Source organism: Lissotriton vulgaris, chromosome 12 (assembly GCF_964263255.1).
Source record: "Lissotriton vulgaris chromosome 12, aLisVul1.2, whole genome shotgun sequence".
Classification (NCBI taxonomy): Eukaryota; Metazoa; Chordata; class Amphibia; order Caudata; family Salamandridae; genus Lissotriton; species Lissotriton vulgaris.
In genome coordinates this window covers 772,519,118-772,542,544 of record NC_141700.1, presented here as the reverse complement: position 1 = coordinate 772,542,544, position 23,427 = coordinate 772,519,118, and the positions used below count along the sequence as shown (strand labels likewise).

The 23,427-nt window shown below is 44.3% G+C and overlaps 1 protein-coding gene across 2 annotated transcripts in view; it reads left to right on the top strand.

Annotated features, from left to right (window-relative positions):
* GIGYF1 (GRB10 interacting GYF protein 1) overlaps nucleotides 1-23,427 on the top strand; it is a 1,483,862-nt gene that overhangs the window by 368,052 nt on the left and 1,092,383 nt on the right. For both annotated transcript variants that reach the window (XM_086946110.1, XM_086946109.1), the window contains exon 9: nucleotides 15,311-15,354. In XM_086946110.1, the coding sequence (XP_086802236.1) occupies nucleotides 15,311-15,354 (44 nt within the window). The remainder of the gene's footprint in view (nucleotides 1-15,310; nucleotides 15,355-23,427) is intronic.

The window sequence follows — 23,427 nt, the reverse complement described above, 5'->3', positions numbered from 1 at the left end:
CACGAAGGCTTTATCAGAGGACAGTGTTAAGCATTTGTTGTAACACTCAATCCGCAAATCATTTCACACACTCAGACTGAACTTCAGACCAATTGTTTTTGTATAAGAATTATCCTTTATTTTATTTCCTAGAACTAAGCAAGCCTGGCACAGATAAGTGATAAATACTTTGAGGTAATATACAGTCTGTAAACAGTTTGAGTTGCAATTGTAATTGTACTTTGATTTGATTACAGTAGTGTTACTGATAATGCAATGCTTTTCAGAATACAGTGCATATACTTTGTATAGGATTTCTAGGTTTATCATGCAAGTTACTTTTAAGATTACTTTTCTTACACAGTGCAGTTTACCTGGATACTGCACTGGAAAATTTCCTGTAAACATGCTAGTGAAAGCGTTTTGGTTATTTAGTTACAATTCTAAAGGATTTCTCAGATTTTCCAACTCCACACTTAGAAACTTTTCATAGACAAGCATTTGCAATGCAATAGGTCTCGCATTAGGAAAGTGTGAGCTATTGGTATTGTAAATGACAATTTTTTAAATATGTTTGCTTTGAAAATATATAAATAATAGCATTGTTATTCACAAAGCCAATAGCTTACTTTCCTAATGCGAGTCCTATTGGCTATGGCAATGCTTGTTGGTAGCAAGCAAGGACAGTGCTGTTGTGATGCTGGAGTGATGCTGGAGTGATGCTGGAGTGATGCCGAGTGTCTTTTGGGCAGTTACATCCACGCTCTTATGGACACTGCAAAACAGCTTGCTCTTAAATTGTCTGAAGAGAACAGACCGAATTTTAATGAGGTGTTATTGAACACTCAAGCTGCTGCACACCAGGTCATTCAGAGTTGCTTGGACACTGGATTCTGTTGCCAGGATTATGGGGTCTTCGGTGGCCACAAGAAGTGCTTGGCTCAAGTCGTCAATTCTCTCCAGATGTGCAGGCAACACTTCTTGACCTCCCTTTTGATGGTTCTGGGCTGTTTGGTAAAAAGGCCGACACAGCTTTAGAAAGATTCCATGACAACGAGGCTTCAGCCAAGTCAGTGTCTAGCATTCCCATCTCCTCAAAGGATTCTCGACGTACAGGAAATTATTCCTTTGTTTTTACAATGGAGCGGTCGTTCCAGTCCTGAAGGTCCTTTGCCTGCTTGGTCTATTTGCATCCTGCATTTTGTTGGTCAACCATGCACGCTGGCACATGAGGGCGCTCCAGTGGTGTCTCCGCAGGCAGTGGTATCAGCACCACGGAGATCTCAGGCAGTCTGTGAGGATCTCCAGAGAAGCTGCAGCGGATCTGTCTTGGAGTGTGGAGGGCGATCTGTCTCAAGGAAAGCCTTTCCATCTGCCTCCGTCGGTGGCCACAGTAATAACTGATGCATCCACGTTAGGGTGGGGTGCTCATCTGGGGGACCTGGAGATCAAGGGTCTTTGGTCTCCAGAGGAAAGGTTGCTTCACATCAACCTTCTAGAGTTGTGGGCGATACCTTTGGAGCTCAAGGCCTTCCTCCCCTCCCGGTTAGTCGGTTCAAGTCCTGACTGACAACACTACTGCGATGTGTTATGTCAACAAGCAGGGACGAGTTGGGTTGCATTGTCTCTGCAAAGAGCCTCTGCGTCTCTTGTCCTGGCTTCAGGACCATCAGATTTGTCTGATGGCAAATCATCTGGCTGTAGTTCTGAATGTGCGTGCAGTCTGTCTGTCGGCAGTTCTCTGCCCACCATGAGTCGAGGCTTCATCCGGAGGTGGTCCGTCACGTCTTTCGGACATGGGGAACTCCTCAGGTGGACCTATTTGACACTCACGAGAACGCTCACTGCCTGTCAGTCTCTAGTATCCGATGCAGGGAGCTTTGGGGGACTCGTTTCAGTTGTGTTGGGGCTCACGACTCCTTTACGTGTTTCCTCCCATAACCTGGATTCCTCGGGTTCTGAGGAAGATTCGCCAAGACAGGGCCCAAGTTATATTGATCGCCCTAGATTGGCCAAGAAGGGTGTGGTACACAGATCTTTTCCACCTCTCCTCGTGCTCTCCGCTCTGTCTCCCTCTCAAGACAGACCTCCTCTCGCAGGGGCAGGTTCTACACCCCCCACCTCCAGAGCTTGCCCCCGCATGCCTAAAGATTGAATGGGGCAACCTGAATTCTTTCTCTCTCCCACCTGACGTAGTGGACGTTATTTTGTCCGCCAGACGTCAGTCCACAAAGTCTTATTTATTCCTATAGGTGGTTCAAATTTGTAATTTGATGTGGGGAGAATTCTATTGACCCTTTGAGGGCTTGTTTATCTAACATCCTTCAGTTTGCTCTCTCTAACGCAGCAGGGCTTTGCTGTGGCTACGGTAAAGGGCTATTTATCGGCTTTGTCGGCATTCCTTTGCTTGCTGGATCAGCAGTCTTTGTTTAAATCACCTATTGTGTTTAATGTTCATTAAGGGCCTTACCAACAAATTTTCACCCACTTCATTTGTTTGTGCCTCACTTGGACTTAAATTAGGTCTTAACCTACTTGATGTCCAACTGTCCTTAAAACCTGTTTGTCCCAACATTCCGAGGCACATCAAGACTCCAACATTCTATTGAGTTCAGAGCAAAGGCACTGACTGAGCAGGTGGTGGAAAATACGTTACAATACATATGCAGGGTACTACACATTAGTTATAACTGAAGTATAAGATTTCACAGTAGGGTGTAGGATATTGTTACCTATGACTGATGTTATATGTGCCTTCCAAAACCCCTCTAAAACTGGTTGAACAAGTAAATCCATTTTCAGGTAAAATAGTTGCCATTTTGACTTTTTGAGGGACTTGCTTGGAATTGCCAGTTTGGGGACACTGCCACAAAGATTTTAGTGATGAGATAGCAGTACCAGTGAATAATATTCCCGGTTGACCCGTGTGGTGTACTAAATCACATTGGCAATATTGTCATTTCGCGATCCTTGACATGGAGTACAATGGTGCAGGTTTCGTCATACCTGAACATCTAGATGACCAGGCCATCTTCATGTTTTGTTTTTTTTGGGCTTGGTAATCCTTCCCCTAACTCTTCCCTTTCTGCCTTCTGATTTCTCCGTTGATGTTACCATTGTTCCGTTGTGGTATGTTTGGTTGCCTTTAAATCTTCAAAACATGTTTTAGTATTTCTGATCTTGTTTTCACATCTCATACTTCCAGTATGATCTTACATCTGTTTTGTACTCCTTTTTCATTTTCCATACCTCCAGTCTTTGATTTAATTGAAACCCCAGCCATCAAATCTTGCTGCTTCCACTCTCATCTCCTATTAATATTGCCTCTCTGGACCAGTCACTCTTTAACATTGTCCAGTTTTTTGGTCGAGACTAGCACAGCGCCTGCTTTCATGTGGGCCGTCATGCACATAACTTTTATACAGATGGGCAACACGCTTGGTTTCAGCACGGCGACAGCTTTCATGTTTTCAACACTGCCGCTGCATTTTGTTTCAGTAATATGCCTGCTTTTTTTGTTAAAGATATTTTTATTGAGAGAATAGAAAGATGGAAAAACAGCAGAGAGAAGGGATGGAAGCACATGAATTCAAATCAAAGAAGTGCCCACGCAGGGGCCAATGCAAAAAGTCTAGCAGCAGTAACAGAATATGCCTGCTTTTATGAATTGGCCATTTCAGAATCTGTACAGGATTTGCACTCATCCTGCCCTTTTGGGCTTCACATAACTCTTTAACCCCTTCAACCTTTCACTTTGTCTGATATGTTTTTCCTCTCCTTTTCTTTACACTCTCTAGCCTCGATTGCTTTCTATCACTAGTTCTCATGACATACCGCATTTGGGCACTTATTGCAACTGATAAGCATCACACCTATTATCATTTTTTCATAAATGTATTTCTTATATTTTATTCTGTATTTCGAGCATATTAACACCACACTCCATTTAGATCATTTTTCGATTTGATCAGACACCCGCACTCGCTTAACTCGCACATCGTATCTCATTAGCTTCCGCGGTATCAACAATACTGCTTCTATCCCTTTAAAGCCGCCTAGCATTCTGGGTAGGTTTGAACACAATGCGTCCTTGGCGTTCGAACACTTCGGCGAGATCGGCTACCTTCTGCCTTCCCACCTCGGGCACGTTTAAAACATGTGCCGATCTTATATTTTCAGAACCGTATTACCCTAAAATGCACCAGTTTACTAACGGTGCTTCACTTATGTCTTTATAGATTTCTCGAAGCTCTCGTCCCGAGTATTGACGGACGAGAACTCCTTCATGTTTGGGGTAAGCCCGCTGCATTTACCGTTCGTCTTTAACTCCGTCACTTACTTGTACTTTAATATCGGTTATGGTATTTTCTGCAGAAAACCTCACGTTTCCAGCCATCTCCTTAGATTGGCTCCCATGGCAGTTCTTTAGAATTTTTTCAGGCAAGTTTTGTATCATTCATCTCCCATTTTCCTTGGATTATGACACTTTACAATAATTGTCCCTTCAGCACAGACTACATTCGCACAGGTTTTTCTATATATTCAATTCATCACTTACTATTGGTGTTGGCATCTATCATGCACCTGAGCACAGCCCCTTTTTTAGGTCTCGCCTAGACGAAAGCAAAAGCGAAGCTTTTGCTGTCTATGCGAGACAACTTATGTTGCCACTTTTCTGGGAATATTGTGGACATCAGACTGTTACGAGCTTTTTCTGCTGTAGTCAGGCTGTCACGAGCTTCTCCTTTGGAGATTTGACCTCGTGAGCGCGCCTTGACTGCATCTAATGGGCCGTGCGCTTCCTTTAGTCAGTTTCACTTTGTTTCATTTCAAAGTGCAGGCGTCAATGTGTCTGGTAGTTGTTCATGTGGAGTGCCTTCTGAGTTCGTGAGCGCGCCTTGACTGCATCTAATGTGTGTGGCTTTTTTTTTCAACGTGGCCCGGGCGCTTGCTTCAGTCAGTTTCGCTTTTAAGGTGCAGGCGTCAATGGGTCTGGTACTTGTTTTATTTCCATTTAATGCTCTTTGGAACAACAATTTTATATTACTTGTGTGTATTACCACTGGCCAGAATTTCAAAGACTTATATTCACGCAGGTGAAATAATACTATTGTGATTAGGGCCGATTTTTGGAGTCTGACCGTTCAGAGTGCAGAGTGGAGCTTCAGAGTGGAGCTTCAGAGTGGAGCTTCAGAGTGGAGCTTCAGAGGAGCTTCAGAGTGGAGCTTCAGAGTGGAGCTTCAGAGTGGAGCTTCAGAGTGGAGCTTCAGAGTGTCAAGAGCAATGCCAATAGCTCTAACTTTAACAAAGGCAAAACCATTGCATTGTAAATGCTTGTTATTTTACCGAATCACATGCTCATGCTGCTGCCTGGTTTGTCTACATGCACACAGGCAGAATCACTCGGTACAAAATGGCTCCTGTTCACTCGTCAGTACGGTCTTGCGCCGCCCCACCTTCCCCCTGCCAAATACATTCATTCCAAATACTGCTTATTTTCATATCAGACTGACTTCTCACATCTGGGATAGCAGGGGCACCTTCCACAGTGATTAGTGCTTCACAAAAAATAATTCTCGGCTAGCGCTCAGAAGCCTTGAAGCTTTGATTGAATGACACTGCAGTTTGATGCCCCGCTCGTTTTTTGATGCTATGCGTTCCAGACACTGATTTTATTAAGACTCACTTGGAGCTCTAAACTGTCACTTGATCTTTCTTTGGGTCATTTCGTTTGCCCGGAAGGACTAACATATCTGTGAAACCCTCTTCTTTTATAGTTTGAGCATCGTCTTCGTTTAGCAGGATAACATTATACATTTGAAAATACAAATATCCGGGAAGAGCAGAGCAAATCTCCGCGATGTTGGGCATTCTCCTATCATAAAGGAAGCGTGTTGGTGGGACCTGTGGCATCTAACGCATCATTTAACCCTATATGCGTGGGCACCTACCACAATAATGTATAGGATGAGTTTTTTTCGTTCCCGTTTTTAATTTGATGTAAAACTCAAATCACTGCACACTCTCTACTACACACTCTCTACTACACACTCTACTACAGTCACTACTCTCTACTACACACTCCCTACTACAGTCACTACTCTCTACTACACATTCTGCTACACACTCTCTACTACAGTCACTACTCTCTGCTACGCACTCTACTCTCTACTACACTCTACTACACACTCTCTACTACACACTCTACTACACACTCTCTACTACAGTCACTACTCTCTGCTACGCACTCTACTCTCTACTACACACTCTACTACACACTCTCTACTACACACTCTCTACTACAGTCGCTACTCTCTACTGCACACTGTACTACACTCTACTACAGTCACTACTCTCTACTACACACTACTACACACTCTCTACTACAGTCACTACTCTCTACTACACACTCACTACACACTCACTACTACAGCCACTACTCTCTTCGACACACTCTATACTAGACACTCTCTACTACACACTATCTACTACAGTCACTACTCTCTACTACACACTGTACTACACACTCTACTACAGTCACTACTCTCTACTACACACTACTACACACTCTCTACTACAGTCACTACTCTCTACTACACACTCTACTACACACTCACTACACACTCACTACTACAGCCACTACTCTCTTCGACACACTCTATACTAGACTCTCTACTACACACTATCTACTACAGTCACTACTTACTACACACTCTACTACACACTCTACTACACACTCTACTACACACTCTACTACACACTCTACTACACACTCTACTACACACTCTACTACACACTCTACTACACACTCTACATTACACACTCTACATTACACACTCTACACTACACACTCTACACTACACACTCTACACTACACACTCTACATTACACACTCTACATTACACACTCTACATTACACACTCTACATTACACACTCTACATTACACACACTCTACATTACACACACTCTACATTACACACTCTACATTACACACTCTACATTACACACTCTACATTACACACTCTACATTACACACTCTACATTACACACTCTACATTACACACTCTACACTACACACTCTACACTACACACTCTACACTCTACACTACACACTCTACTACACACACGCTCTACTACACTCTACTACACACCCTCTACTACTCTCTACTACTCTACTACACATTCTCTACTACTCTCTACTACTCTACTACACATTCTCTACTACTCTCTACTACTCTACTACACATTCTCCACTCTCTACTCCACACTCTCTACTCCAATCTCTACCTCAATCTCTCTACCTCAATCTCTCTACCTCAATCTCTCTACCTCAATCTCTCTACTTCAATCTCTCTACTTCAATCTCTCTACTTCAATCTCTCTACTTCAATCTCTCTACTTCACATTCTGTATTACACACTCTCTACTACACACTCACTACTCTCTACTACACACTCTCTACTACACACTCTACTACACTCCCTACTACACATTCTCCTACACTCTACTACACACTCTACTACACACTCACCACTCTACTACACACTCACCACTCTACTACACACTCACTAGTCTCTACTGCTCACTCTCTACTGCTCACTCTCTACTACACACTCTCTACTACACACTCTCTACTACACACTCTCTACTACACACTCTCTACTACACACTCACTACTCTCTACTACACACTCACTACTCTCTACTACACACTCACTACTCTCTACTACACACTCACTACTCTCTACTACACACTCACTACTCTCTACTACACACTCACTACTCTCTACTACACACTCTACTACTCACTACTACACACTCTACTACTCACTTACTACTCTCTACTCACTCTCTACTACTCACTACTACTCTCTCTACTACTCGCTACTACTCTCTCTACTACTCTCTCTACTACTCACTCTCTACTACTCACTCTCTACTGCTCATGACAATGCCATTTATTTATCTGTTTCCAAAACCAACACATAAATAAAACATTTGTCATTTACAATGCCAAAAGCGCTAACTTTTGCAAAGGCGAGACCGTTGCATTGTAAATGCTTGTTTCTTTATAAAACCCACCACAGGCACAAATTCGGGTGCAAATCCTACATGCAAAGCAGTATATTCACTGCATATTGTTGTGGTTTAGATTACTGTGGATGCTTGCTTACCTATGAAGATCATCATATTCATAGAACTGATTTCCCCTGACGAAGGGTTTCTGTAGTAAACCCGAAATGCATTGGGACCTTTGAAAAAGCACATTATCTACATGAAGTTAACTGTCTATGCATATGTTTAAGTTCTCACACGATTACACATCAGCAAACTGTTTTATTGTTTATTTTTTGTGATAAGTTGTATGCAAATAATGTTTGTAATTGTTTGCACATGTATCATTGTTGAAACACTTAATAAAACTGATAATTTCAAATGAATTTTATCGCCTTTGAGCATCTGTCATCATTGTCTGTTAATATATATGACAAGCTTGTTTTGAGACATTAAGTCCTTTGGCTGTGCACTCCCTCAACTGTGGGTGTTCCCACAGTTCATTTGGTTGCTTTTATGTTCACCATCCCAATAGCTCGATGTCTTGTGAATGTCACCTATTACATTGCGCATGCTTGTATTACATGGCGTTGTAGCTAGCCCTTTGCAAACCCCTCCTTTTGCAGCCGGGTATTGGTCCGGCCATGGCGGCATTACTCCCTTTAGATCCTGTTACAGAATATCCCCATATATTTGCACAAAAAGCCGCAGGATTTCCAACCTGTCTGCTGGTGGATCACAGTGCCAAAAGCTGCGAGCTGTGCATAGTTCCAGACACAGGACCGGGAAAAAGCAGAGTTGGGCGCATTACATGATGCAGACACTGAAAAAATAGGTTTTGCTCAGGGACCTCTGCCTTGCCAGCCTCAATTAAGCAAACATATGAAACCAGCGTAGCTATAGACCGGGGGGGGGGGCGCTTAAGAGTCCATGCTTTGAGGACAGTTCTTCAGGGGAAGCTGCTGCATTCCTGCCGCCCACACACACACCTTTGTGTCTGTTAGTGGTTACCCTGCCATCCGGGGTCCACTACGGTTACAAGAACATCTGGCTGAGCACAGCTCCGTGGGGCATTATGGGGTGCTTCCTCGCCGGGAGCTAGAACATTTAAATGTGGGCTCCTGTCACTTTTCCTTGATGTGCTGTTTTCCTTTTTCATTTTTATTGGATGTGATGCCTGTAGGAGCGTAGGGTCTGCAATCCTATGGTCACCCCCGCTTTTTGCTTTTTGCTTCTTGCTTCACTGGTTTACGACTTTCCCTGGCTATGGGCCTGCTAATCAGACCCACAGCCTAGCTGTTCTCTCTCTAAATTAACAACCATGTACCTTAGGTGCATTTACCAATTGGTACTGGGCCACCTTATCAGTCCCTGTACAGCATACCTTAGGTATCCAGGGCATAGGTGTACCCAGGGCCTACCAGGGGCTGAAGCATGTATTCTGCCACCCCTGGCTGGCCATCTAAACAGACACAACTGGCTGCACGACAGCTGGGACAAGGTGGTGTAATCACCCTTTGCTTTAGATATAGTATCCCTATATCTAAACCTAAAATGGACACATATATTCCTATCAGTCACTCCTATGGCAGGCCTTATCAATCCTGAAGGCAGAGTGCTTGGAATTATGTGAGATGGTGCTCTGACATGAGCTGAGCCTGTTTGCAGCTTGCGGAACCAAGTCCTAATAGTTGTTCCATGATAACGCTATATCATATACTCTTAAGTGCATTATGAACCTCGCGGCCAAATGCTAACTTTAGCATAGCATTATCAAAACATGTCGAGTAAGGTGTCATACGAATTGGAATACTACCCCCTCGCCAATTCTGGCGACGGGGGTAGCATTCCACCCTTCTAGAGGGACACGACATGTACCTAACTGTGAACCCCGGTTAAAGTTAACTCGAGCCTCAGCATCACAAAATGGATGCTGCCACCAGAGACACAAGTCTGACCACCTGCTGGGAGTCCTTCCAGCGAGGGAGGCTCGGACAAAGGGTTTCCTGCCTTGCGAGGTGCTAGCACCACCCCAGACAGGATTTTATGTATTAGGTAGGACTAGGCTGAAAGGAATGAGACACGCCTGGGGCACACAAGGTGTCCCTGTGCATAGTCCAGTCTAAACCAGTTCCTGGGGCACTCCAGCCCCAGAGCTGGCGCAAGACCGGACAAAGGATAGGGGGTGTAACCACCCCCCTTCCTGGTCCCACCCAGGGGAGGGACCTAGTCGTAGTGCAGCCCCCTTTAGCTGAATAAAGGTAGGAGCTGGTCCCATTCCAAATCAGATTAATCTTGACAACTTCCACGAAGAACTCTTGACCTTCAACCTCCTGAACATCAGAAGACTGAAAAATCTCCCCTATGGTCGGGAGTGAACATCCTGCTTCGCAGGCACCATCAAGCTCCTGTGCGGTTTGCTGTAAGTCCTTCCTTCCCGGAACCCGACAACCCGGCTCGACGAGACCCGGACCTCCAGACTCCTCTGACCTCTACCCACGTCCACAGCCCAGCTGAGACCTGTGGGTGCGACAAGCAACTTTGAGATGGCCATCTTGAGAAACCTGCACAGCGCTTCCAGCACGACCGCCGAGGGATCCTCGAGTGAGTGCATTGGGGTCTGAGAAGCCCCACACCGACGCAGCTCCTGCACCAAAGACCAGCCCCCCAGCATCCACGAGATCTGCGTGGGGCCCTTTTGCCTGGTTGCTGCTTGTCCTGTTGTCTGGTCACTTGCCGGCTGGCTCGTGACCTCTGAGACGACGACCCAAAGAATCCATTACTGCTGGTCTGGTCCCCCAGACTGGCCCTTGCTTCCCTGTGAACGAGAAGCACCCCGGATCCTCCTGGTCCGCACCAGACGCCATCTTTGTTCCAACGCGTGGCTTGCACTTGCCAAGGCCTGTTGACCAGATCGACGATCCAACACCGCCAACAGCAGCAGACTACGTGGGACAGCTCGTGCCTCCAGCCTGATCGTCGAGAACAGCTCCTGGTCCGCGCAGCTACAGAGAGAAGTGTCCCGTCCTTCACCTGACTGCGGCGACACCATCTGGTTCCCTCCTGGTTCCAGCACCGTCACTGGCTAGTGACTGAGACTCTGTCCCCTTCCCTTTCAGGACTTCTTCCTAGTTCCATCCTTGGAACCACCGGACTCCTCCATCTGGCTGCCTGCCAGCACCTCCTTGTTTCAGGCATCACCAAGATCAACGCAGCAAACCCGACACCACTTCAGCCCTATGCACCCGCAGCCTGTGGGTTAGGTAACTAAAGCTTCTAGGTGCTGAAGTCCGTGTTCACTATCCTAGTGTTCAGGTCCACTGTTGTTTTCCCTCCATCCAGCCGGGTTCGTCCGGAATCCGTAACTTTGTAAACTGTAGCATCCATAGACGTTGGTACGCATCCCGCGTGAGAGTTTCCACTCTGCACGTGTGTCCCGTGGGCCTCCTGCTCTGTACTTACTTAGTCAGTAGCGTAGTCCCAGCGATCCTCCAGCCTCTGGATCTCCTTACAGTACTTTCTTTCCTCGCATTCCATTGTTCTTAGTATATGGTTTGTCGTGCCCCTAGGGCACCATTGTAAATCGTGCAACTTAAGTGTATTTTTCCGAAGAGTTTGTCATGTGCTTAGCCCTCTGACCTCATAAAGAGTTCAGAGGTGTTGTTAGTTAATAAATACTAGTTTATTTTCATAACTACCTGTGTGGTGTCCTTTCATGTGGTATTCAAGGGGGTTATATGTGGTAAAACAGCTGGCTTCACATGCCAATAGAGTTTAGCCTAAGACTGCTTTGTTCATGCTACCATTAGGATAGCTGGTCTATAAGGTTAACTTACAACCAATCACCATAAGGGTTGTTTTGCCTGATATATGATGCTCACTAGTTCTAGTGATCACCTTGTATCAGGCCAACTTCTCACAATGCCCTGCCCCACCTGGGCACCCTGCCAGCATCCAAGTGTTTGGGTCAGCCCAGTGAGGCCACCCCTGGCTGCCCCTGATACCAAACATCTTTGATTTCTGTGAAGCGATTGTGTAGCTGGTAACTTGTAATTACCAGTGTCAAGTACTTGATGGCTTACCTGTTCACATGAAACATCTAAGGATCAATTCAGACATCACAGGGGCATATATGATAATCCAGATATATCCACACATGTAATATAATGCACCCTGCCTTAGGGCTGGAAGGCCTGTTGTAGGTGTGACTTGCATATATTGAATGCAGTATCTGCAGGCATGGTACACGTGTGCCATGTTCTTAGTTCGAGCCTAGCACAGCGCTTCTCTAGGAGATGAACTTTAGAAATCGGTCTGCCCTTTTGTTACACTTGTGCTGGCACCTACCTTGTAGCATCGTGCAGTGGCACGCAGAGGCCATCTGTTATCAATTAGCACGGCCACGTGCGCTTGTTCAAAAATAACATCACAGAAATGGAGGTCACTTCGGAAGGTTCTTTCCTAGCAGACTGCTACACAGGCTTTTTTTTTTTTTTTATCCCAATAGAAATTCTGTTGTAGCATCTGGAGCAGAACATGTAGACATTCAGGGGGAAAGCACTTCATTGTCTAATGCATTTTATTCAATGCTGTGTTTTAAAAGGGAGAAAGAAATTTGAGCTGCTTTGGGTCAAGGCAACATTTAAAAGGTTAAAAGCTGTCCAAGGAGGTTACAGTGCCTATGAAAGCAAATTAGATTATGCTTAAAGACAGATGGAGAAAACAATAATTGAGAAACTGCCACCCTTTAAAAAGACTTCCAGCTACCTAAATGCTCTTGAGAGCATAGGAATATCTAAGCTGATAAAATCAGCTGTTGCACTCAAAGCAGATGCTCGAGTTAACTGTTCGCTGTTATCTGGACTCTTTTCTTTTATGCCATCTTTGTCTAAGCGCATTTAAATAACTGGAGCATGTTCAACTTGAATTCCCCCTATTGTTTCTTTAACCTAATAACCCTCCGTCCATTTCCTGGTGCCTCTAACATAACATTTCCTTGTCAGTGAAAGAATGACAGTGCTTTGATTGAATGAATGGTGCGGCTGCAAATGCATCACAGAAACTGGGCATGGATCTCATGACAATATAATTATTAACTTCAAAACGGACCTGAAAATCGACGGCGCATTTTTATCGTCAAAACATTTATTAAATGCATTGTCTCAGCAAGAGTAAACACAGAAAACCAGCTGCCACCAACGTGTGCGCGCAAACCTAGGCCATATTGCACGAAAATGAAGCTAGGCGTACATAGGGGGTAATCCTCCACTATTTAAAACAACTGGATGTGATGTAACCGGTCCCAGCCAACACAATGTCAGCCGTATGCGACATTATGAAGTCCAGTCTCCTGGTGTGTGGAGGAGTTCTAACTTTTAGGCCATCCTCACACCCCTTCAGCTGTTAGACCAACACAAACCTTTAACTCTTAACACAGGAAAACAGTATATCAAATATTGATTCATGCAGTTATTTACTTATTTATTGATTTATTTTTATATTTGTATGTGATTATGCAGTGCAAAACAGGATCACACAGGAAGCAGAGCGCCTATAAAGGTACAGGAAGTCTCGTAGAATACATAATAAATGTGCTCTGTGCAGTGTTAGTTAACTCGTAACCATGAAGAGGGTTAAGAATAACACATTTGTACATTTTGCAGCTTTTTCATTAGTTTGATTGGAAGAGTATACGTTTTTATCTCTGCTTTGATGACATCCAGAGAAGAATTGGATCTGATTGCTGGGGAATGGCATTCTATGCCCTGGGAGCATATCCTAAGATATACTGAGGATACCTTTTCTTTGGAAAGGAAGAATTTCTTCTAGAAGTGTTTTGGAGTTCCAATGGCGCTGTGACATGATGTTGACATGAGATGATCAGCTTCTTAGACAGATAGATCAGGGGTCTTTGTATGAATAGCTTTGAGAATAATGCAGGCCAGCTTCAAGATTCTTCTTGCCTCAATTGGTAGTCAGCTCAGCGATATCAAGATTGGAGTGATGGAATAGTATTTCCTTAAACTTGATACTGGCCTATAGCTGAGTGGGAGGGCTGCTTTTAGGGGTGCCAGGTTGAGTTTAGGTCTAATAGATGTCTGTTACCATAGTGTAATCTTGAGAGGGTTAGAGCTTGAACCTCCCACTAAAAATCCTGAGGCGAGAAGAGAGGTTTCATTTGAAATTCCTCATTTATATGGGCTTTCAGGTTTTGGCAAGTTGAAATTCAAGGGTTAATACAACGATGGAGGATTGGGAATTCTGGAAGCTGGTGGAATTTAGGCAGTATTGTACCGGCAAGTACTGTTAGAGATTGAGATCAGCAGAAATTCAACTCTCATTCCGCCTTCTCTCTCTAATCCACTAGCGAGCACTCCCTGCCCATTTCACCCACTTTTTCATGTGCCTAATTTCTCCATCTGTCACAATGATTCCGTCTTTGTCTTCCTCCTTCTGCCCGCCTTGATTGTTTGTGAATCTTTATCTGGGGCCAAGGTCTGATGAGGGAAAATAAAAATGAGTTGGCCCCACCTGCAACCACCTTTTTAAATTAATCACTTGGTGGAATGGTGTATTTTCTAACCCTGCCTGAGCGGCGAAGGCTAAATGTCTACTACCCCTTTTCTGACACCACGCTTCTACAGAATATTAACAAGCATTTGCAATGCAATAGGTTTCGCATTTACAAGAGTTTAAACTATCGGCATTGTAAATGACAATACCTTTTATGTTTTAAAAACAAAATCCATTGTCATTTACAATGCCAATAGCTCAAAATCCCATAATTGCGCGACCTATTGCATTGCAAATGCATGTTACTTTTCTCTGCACCATTTCACTCAGTCTGCAATGGCATTCTTTGTAGTGAGGGGTACCTTAGGTATGGCACAATACATGCTGCAGCCTTAGGGACCCTCTTTAGTATCCATGCCCTAGGTACTAGGGGTACCATTTACTAGGGGATTTACAGGGGTTCTAAAGGTCTTCCCAGTATTGGAGCAATTTTATGGTTTTAGGTAACGAGATTTGGCACTGGGGACCGGGATAGAAGGAACCCAGTGCACACCTGTTCAAATTCAATGTGATACCAGGCAAAAAGTGGGGGTGACTAGGTCAAAAAGGTGCATTTTCCTACACTGTGCGTATGTTTTTTAACAATCCTTGTTAATGTTACTACATTTTAAGTTTATAACTAAGGTTGTTAAAGCCTGTGTTTCTGAACTGTTCTACATTCTATCTCATTTCTTTCTTTTTCTGTTTTTCTTATGGACATTAGGGGAGAACGAAGGTTTGAAAAACCAGTCCGCCGTGCCGAAGGAGGTATGATTCCATGGATAAATATAACATTGATAAAAATAACAAAATGTATGCCTATGTGGTTAACCTTACTAAGCTCTTTTCAATTAATCTTATTTTCAGTTGTTTGGAATGGGGGGTAGAGGGCCATAGGCAAATGTTTGTTTCGAATTCTCATGTTTTATGTATTCTCTGTAGAATTGATCTTTATTGCACTGAAGGTATGAAGAGGCCTACTAAAGTCTTCTCATTAAAAGTGGTTAATCTTTCTAGTGGCCTATATTTGGAGTTGCTGAGAAGCAATGTCTGATAGCTCTCACACATGGTACACATGACGGCCTTTAAGTTCAAGGTGTGCTTTGCATTTGTCATACTGGTACGTCTCAGTTTGTTGGCACAATTAAAAAATGTGCTTCGTTTTGTCACAACATTATTTTAGTAAATATTGTGATCTCTTGGTCATAGGTTTGCTTTTATTTTCTCTGTGGCACTTACGCAAGGTCCATATTCCCTCTCCAACCCTCAACTCGACTCAGTGTCTGCCTCTCTTTAAGGCAATTCATACTACACTGGAATGGAGCTGGTAGAATGGTACAGTGGCTGTTAACTGAACTCCGACAACTGTTTTTAGTCCCACCCCTGTGCCAGCTACACTGTTTTTGAATAAATATAGCTCTGCTAGCCGTCTTGATGATTTATTTAATTGTGGCAAGTTAATTTGCCATGCTCCTCACGCACTATAACTGGTATTTTTGAAATTGCAGCATTGCCTGTTCTCGTTTTACATTTTGTGCATAATTTCGCAATCATGTAGTTTGGTCCTCAAGTGCTCGATTACAACAGATTTTCCTACTCTTGGTAGGCATCTACTTAAGTGGAACTTGCATGACTCACTGTGACATCGAATATGAGCCCAGAATGCTCTCACATGACCTCAATTTTATATTCTTTTTATTCACGGTTTGGTTTGGAGGGGACCTCAAGTAAGCTCCCAAAAATGTTTTTTTAAATTGAGGGACCTAAGGTATCATGTAACCCGGAAAGGAAGCACCACTTGGTGCTTGATTGAGGATATCTGGAATATTCTTAAGAAGCCTTCGAAGTAGTTAGACTGATACTTTATGAAAGTGGTATCCCTTAGATTCCTAAATTCAATTTTGTACTATGAGGACAATCTTCAAGGTCTGCCCTAATTGCCATTGGATGTACTAATTTAATTGCAAACATACAGTATGTATGTTCTGTCTTCCAAGAGACAATTTGTTTGCTTTTTAGGTCAAAAACTCAAGTACACAGGCTTCAGTGGGTAGCTGTGAATGTCGCGACAATCTGATTTGGAATGAAAGAGGTATAAAACTTGGTCAGTAGATGAGATGTACTCCTTAGAGGAGGATATTGAGAAGGAAGGTCTTTGTGAACACCAGGCAAATTGACTTGGAGGATATCACTTTAGTGGTCCAGTAAAGAAAAACATAGGCCCTGAGCTTTTAGTGTCACTAAGTAAAAAAACTTTTAGCGCTTCCAATCAGGATGTTGAAGTCAAACTTTAAGTGATTACTTTGTCACAAATACAGAAACTCTTAATGTTGATAACCTCTTCAGTCAAAGGATTCTCTTTACTTTCCATTACACTGGGTCCAAAGAAAGGTAACCGGGAAGGAGGTGGTGGAGGGGGGTCGGCTTGATTTTGTAGGACAAACTGCCTAAAAACGGGAAGGAGAGGCAGGCAGCCTCGAAACAAGAGCCCCAGAGCTCAATAATAGCTTTGGCACTTGGAACATCGACAGGAAGAAAGGGAACTTGAGGCAGAAATAAAGTCTTAATAGTTTTTCGAAGAGTCTGAGCAGCACACAATATTCTTAAACCTGGGAGGGGAGATATAAAAACCTTGATGGGAGTGGGATCCTTTTAAATGTAAGGACAGCAGGAGGTTGAAAAGAAGCATGCTAAGATAGGAAATGAGAAGATCTGAAAGACAGTTATAGATCCCTTACCTTAGAAATTTCCACCAGGCATTAGACTGCATCTGTAGAATATTTTTTATTCGCAGTACCCCTGTGTAAGAAAGTGCCCTCTTTTTTGCATGGTTGCACCCATTTATTGCTAAACTGCTGCTGTGCTTTGCGTGTGCCCTGGGTTCCTGCCAAACAGGTACACTGGGCCTATGTTCTTTCCCTAAAACTGCATTACAGACAGAACCCAGTTGACACACTTTGGCCACAGGTCAGTACCTTGTAAATGGTACCACAGGTACCAAGGGCACTGTGGACATTGAAGGTCTCTAAGGGCTGCAGCACTTGTTGCTCCACCCTTAGAGGCCTTTCACCTTTACAGTTGCACAGCCTTTGCAGGCTGCATGTTTTGGTGCAGGACAAAGTGAATAGGTGACATGGCACACATCCCTGTGTGGCATGCCTACAATCACCTGCCCTGGCATAGATCAGGCACCCCTCTAGCTGGCTGCACTATACCAATGGCTAGGGTGCAGGTGCTTGAGCCCTGTACCTCTATAGAGTCTAAGTCAATTCATAGACCTTGTAAGAGTACATGGTGCTGGGAGCTTATTACGAACTCAATGGTACCATACTGGCTTTACAGAAAGCTGGGAAGTTTGGTATCAAACTTCTCGGCACATTAAAGCCACACTGATGCCAGTGTGGGATTTAATGAAAAAATGCTCACAGGGGGCATCTTGGCCTAACACTAGTGTCCAGGCTGAGTGGCTGCTTGCCAGCTGCCATCACCAGGCATGTTTCTGGACCCCTGGGTCGAGCGCCTGCTGCTCTTGGGGGTCTGGAACAATGCACTTCTCTTCCAGGGGATCCTCATCATTAGTCATAAGCACTGAATATTCTCGCCCACGTGCGGGGACCCCGGAAATAGTATAAAATTATATATGTAAATCACATATAAATAGCTCCACATATATGTATGCACATATATCATTGTTTGAGGCATGTGGGCTGCTGAATTCATATCTCAGCATAGATTGCCGCCTAGTGTTGGGTCCGGATGTTTGCACCTTGTTGTCCTGGAAGAGTCTTTGAAGTATCACGAGATAGGTGACAACATATATACGGGACCCCCTCTTAAAGTACTTTTGGGCCAGGGAAAAGAGAAGAACACAATAACCGAGCAAAGAATAATTCCCTCGTGGCCTTAATTACTTTACAAATGTCATAATTTCTACTTTCAAGAAAGACCTTCAAAACATGGCAAACGCATATAGATTTTTTTCATGTTTATACCTTTTATTTATTCTTTTGTACTTTTTCTTACAAAATTATTTTTATACTTTTTCTCTAAATTCATTGTATTCATATCTCATAAAAAGTAGTACATATATTTACTTAGCAATGCATATTGAATAATAGAAACACCATACAGAGAACACATCTAAATCACTCACCAGTGCCTCATACATACACTCCACATTCGCTCTTTAATCTGTGTTTAAGGAGTCACAGATTTTTCTGTGAACTATCACGCTAGGTCGACACGTTTCGGTGGGTTGGGACCACCTTCCTCAGGACCCTTGGCAGAACAAAGCTTGTCGCAACAATTTTTGGACTCTATGGATATCTGTAATCCTAAATAGAATACAATGTATCTATGCCATCATTTGAAAAAAATAATTACATCCCTTTTTAAGAAAACATAATTTGTGTTTAACACTAATCTCTTTATGAAGGACCAACAATTTTAACATAATTCAATTCTTTATTCATTTATTTTTTCTTTTGTCGTTGCTTTATTCACATCATAAACCAACACTGACCCAACTGAGCAATGGAGTAAAATGCTACTCCAAACAATTAATTTGTATGGACTCAACATTAGTAATATAAAAAAACTGGTGAAAACACAGATTAGATAGTAAGAGAAGTGAAGGGTATGAAGTAAGAACAAGTTTTAGTCAGAAAGAAAGAGACCTGTGGGATCCATCAATTCCGTTTCAGTAAAAAAAAGGGAGCGATAAGCTAACTCTTCATGCTAAACAGATCAGGAAGTGTCCACTATTTATTCATAATTACTCTTACCCTAGCAACAAGTCAGGGAATGGTCTTTATCTCGATTTTCAGCCATAAATCGATTAGGTAGATTGTCCTACAACAATATATAGAGAGTTGGTTTCCTATATGCATATGCGTACCTGTCGAAGGTTAAGTTGTATACCTTCTAATCCTACTTACCTTATATGGAATCTCCTTGATAATCTTTATTTTAACTCGTGGAGCAAACCTTTCTGACACTGTGAAGCCTGTTCCCGCTGTTTCCGCTACAGGAGTAGCACAGCTGATCGCCCAAGTATCGCTGGGAGACTGAGACCGCTGCGAGGCCGCAGAGGAGGACGAGCCGCCGGCCCCGGGACTGCGAGGACCAGCATACACCATCTCCAGCTGGTCCTCTTCCCGTGAGAGCCGCGCCCCCTTCCAGTGCCCCGCCCCCAGTGAAGCGCTACAACTTCTCGCGGCACCCGCTTCGCGGGTGCCACTCGTGGAGCAAACCTTTCTGCCACTGACACTGTGAAGCCTGTTCCCGCTGTTTCCGCTACAGGAGTAGCACAGCTGATCGCCCAAGTATTGCTGGGAGACTGAGACCGCTGCGAGGCCGCAGAGGAGGTCGAGGCGCCGGCCCCGGGACTGCGAGGACCAGCATACACCATCTCCAGCTGGTCCTCTTCCCGTGAGAGCCGCGCCCCCTTCCAGTGCCCCGCCCCTAAAAAACTCCTCACTCTACAAAAGTGCCTCCCGGACCGCGCATCACGGGACGCGCGCGGGTCGCAGCCCGGGGCGAAGCCCGGGCCAAGGGCGGGCCCGTTGTTGCCCGTTAGTGCCCGATAAAGACCGGACTGGGCCATCTCTTTCATCACTGAACCCGCAACTAGGTAACACCATGCCACCAAAAACAAGGAGCACCACTAAGACAAAATCCAAACACGCACAGGAGGTAGCTCAAGTAACAGGTCCTATCGACCTATTCATCTCGCGGATCCATGAGACAATAAACCAGAGTATAGCCCTGATGGAAAAGAGAGTATCACTAGATCTTATGAACGCTAATGCAAAGCGTTCCTCTCTAGGCGCTATAGCAAACGCCACCTCTCCCATCCATCTCAACACACAAAACTGTTCCCTTCCAGTGACTCTGTCAGTACCAGACTCAAACACACTACCGTCGGTAGTAAATCTTTCCGCTACACAGTCTGAGTCAGATCTCTCCATAACGTTTGACGACTTGGAAACAACCCCTGACCTAGCTGTCTGTCATACTCAGGAGGACGCCCAGCCAAACGAAAACCCGCTCCAACAAGGTGAAAGGGAAGGAGCAATTCCAAAAAAACATCCACCAATTACTGAAGAATTAGTAACCAATATCCCGTGTTCAGAACACGCGACAACCCATTCAAATTCTACAACGTCCCATAGCATACTATTTCCCCCAGTAACCAACCAACCACACAAGGCAATCTCAAACGATCATTTTGACAACCAATGCAAAACTTGCAGAGTCACCTCGCAAGTCCTTTCTACAACGAAAGATCTGTTATTTCAATACCTAAAGCCCATCCAACTCAGCATCAGGAATCTTGAAGCTCAGTTAACCATAATCTCGGCCACCCTTCTAGACACGAACACCCGTATAGAAACAAAGGGTCAGCGGAACATCTCGCAGCCACCTAAAAAACATCAAGTACAAATACAGAAAATAGCTAAACACACAAATCCAACGTCCCTAGCACAGAAAAATCACAAACAAAACACCACACTGCCTAAACCGTCAGCTAAAACGCCCCAACCTCAGAGAGAGAAAGCTTCTGCTATACCCATTCAGCAAACAGTAAACACAGATCCAGTCAAGATAGATACCCCAGGTCCAGCGACAAATACAGACACCAGTAGAGCTTGTTCAGAAAAAAGGCCCGAAACTCTTCCATCGAAACCACTGCCCCTTCAACCGACTCCTAAAAACACATCCAAAAAACCTCCAGCAGCTAGACGCCCTGCCCACTTGCCTCCGGAAGCCACTCCTTACACAATAGTTCTCACAGGTGTACCAGAGCTAACCGATGACACACCTGAAACCGCATGGTCACTTAAAAACAAGGCCATGCAGTGGTTAAGCATCAATAAACCTCTCAAATCCCACCTATCTGGAGGGATCACCACAGCCCGTAGGGTAGCCTGGATAGGCAAAACGACAAAAACAATCCGCGGAGACTGCATCATTGTAACATGCAGAGATCCCTCAACAGTGGACTACATCTGTGCCTGGCCTCAGCTCGACAAGAAAGGGGGGATTGATGCTCGCCATCTCTCCTTTTTCTATCCCCCAGCTAAACAACATCGTAATCCTCCACCCTGGACATGGCACCAGCTCCCTAAAGAACCATGGAACCAGGAGCCATGGTATCAAGTGCCATGGAATCAGATGGAACACTCGTATGACTATGTAGGTAGGGGTGGACCGAGAGAAAGGCCTAGAGAACGCCAGAGGCCCTACTGGCAAGAAAGACCCTCTCAAACCTACGAAGGTTGGCAGGGCCTCTCAACCCAAAACCGTTTTGACTGTCTCGATATGGTCGACTGACCGTTCAGGGACAAATCTAGACATCTTAAACCCGATATTACTTCGCAATTAGCGAATGTCATGCAGCATCCAACACCTCCAGAGTCTCCCTACGACAGACACGAAACCCCATCTCAGGAACCATTTAACATCTTCTCCACCAAATCCGAAAAACCTACCCATACCTGCCAGGAAATATCTAATGCTCCAAAAAAAGCTCAGTTTATCATCTTTTCAGCAGAAGCTGACACTACCTCGGGAATGTGCCATCAGCAAGTCGCAGCCATTAAAGTTTCAGTTGAACGTCCCTGTGTCAAACCACGACAAACACCAGGAATCGAGGCTGCTAACAACCCGACAAAACCAGCACACACCGTGACGGAATCTTCAACTTTGAGATTTGCCATCGCTTATTGGAACATTGCAGGCTTAACTACAAAAATAACCTCTTCTTCGTGGCTCGATACAGCAAAGAGTCATCAAATTCTGTGCCTGCAAGAGACCTGGTGCACAACACCACTTCATTTAGCGGGCTACAAAACATTTTTCACTCAAGCAGTATCTGGTAGTATGGGCAGACCAAAAGGCGGGCTCACGACCTACATTTCCAATACCCTTCCCTTCACTGCGAAACTACTAAAGGAAACACCCATCTTTCAAATCATACAAATCACACAGTTAACAGTATCGAAAGAATCTATATATACTCATAAACTACTACAATAACTCATGCACTCTGGAATGCTGCTCACACCTAGACGAAATAGTCGCATATCTATCCTCATTCCAAAAAACTAACAATAAATCCATAATCTACCTCATCTGGGGTGGCGACTTTAATCTCACACTGTGCCCAAAGCACAAAAATGGGAACTGCGGGCTTCAGAATGAACTTGGAAATCCCATCCCTCACTTTGTGCACACGCCAGGTGGCAACAAATTAAACGAAATCCTCTTCACCTTAGACCTTGACTTTGTCAATGAACTAGTCAATCCGGAGCAGGACTTTCTACCCACCTTTCACGGGCGAGGCTGTCTGTCAACCATCGACTACATTTTAGCCTCAAACTCTTATAAAGGACAACTAAGTAATTACAAAATTGGGTCTAACCCAATTAGCGACCATTATCCACTCAGTGTAGAAATCCACATGAAACAAGCTGGGATACTCCATTCAAAAGCTAGTTCCCTTGATCAACAATCGCTGTCCATGAAGAAGCTGAACGGGTATGCAATTAAATGGACAAAGATCGACCCGGAAGAGATGACACAGAGGATTCTCGGAAAAACACACCTCTGGCTAACCAACTGTTTGTCCCCTGAGGCACCACCAGAATTAATTGTCACCTCTTTTCAAAGCATCCAGGAAGTAATAAGGGACGAGCTATTCATCAACTCAAAAAATAAGCTCAGACTTCCTACCACGAGATGGTTCGATACCGCCTGTCGGAAGGCCCTTACATCCCTCAAAGAAGCTTTACGCCAGCAACCGAGAGACTCCCAAAAAATTTCCCAACGGAGGAAAAT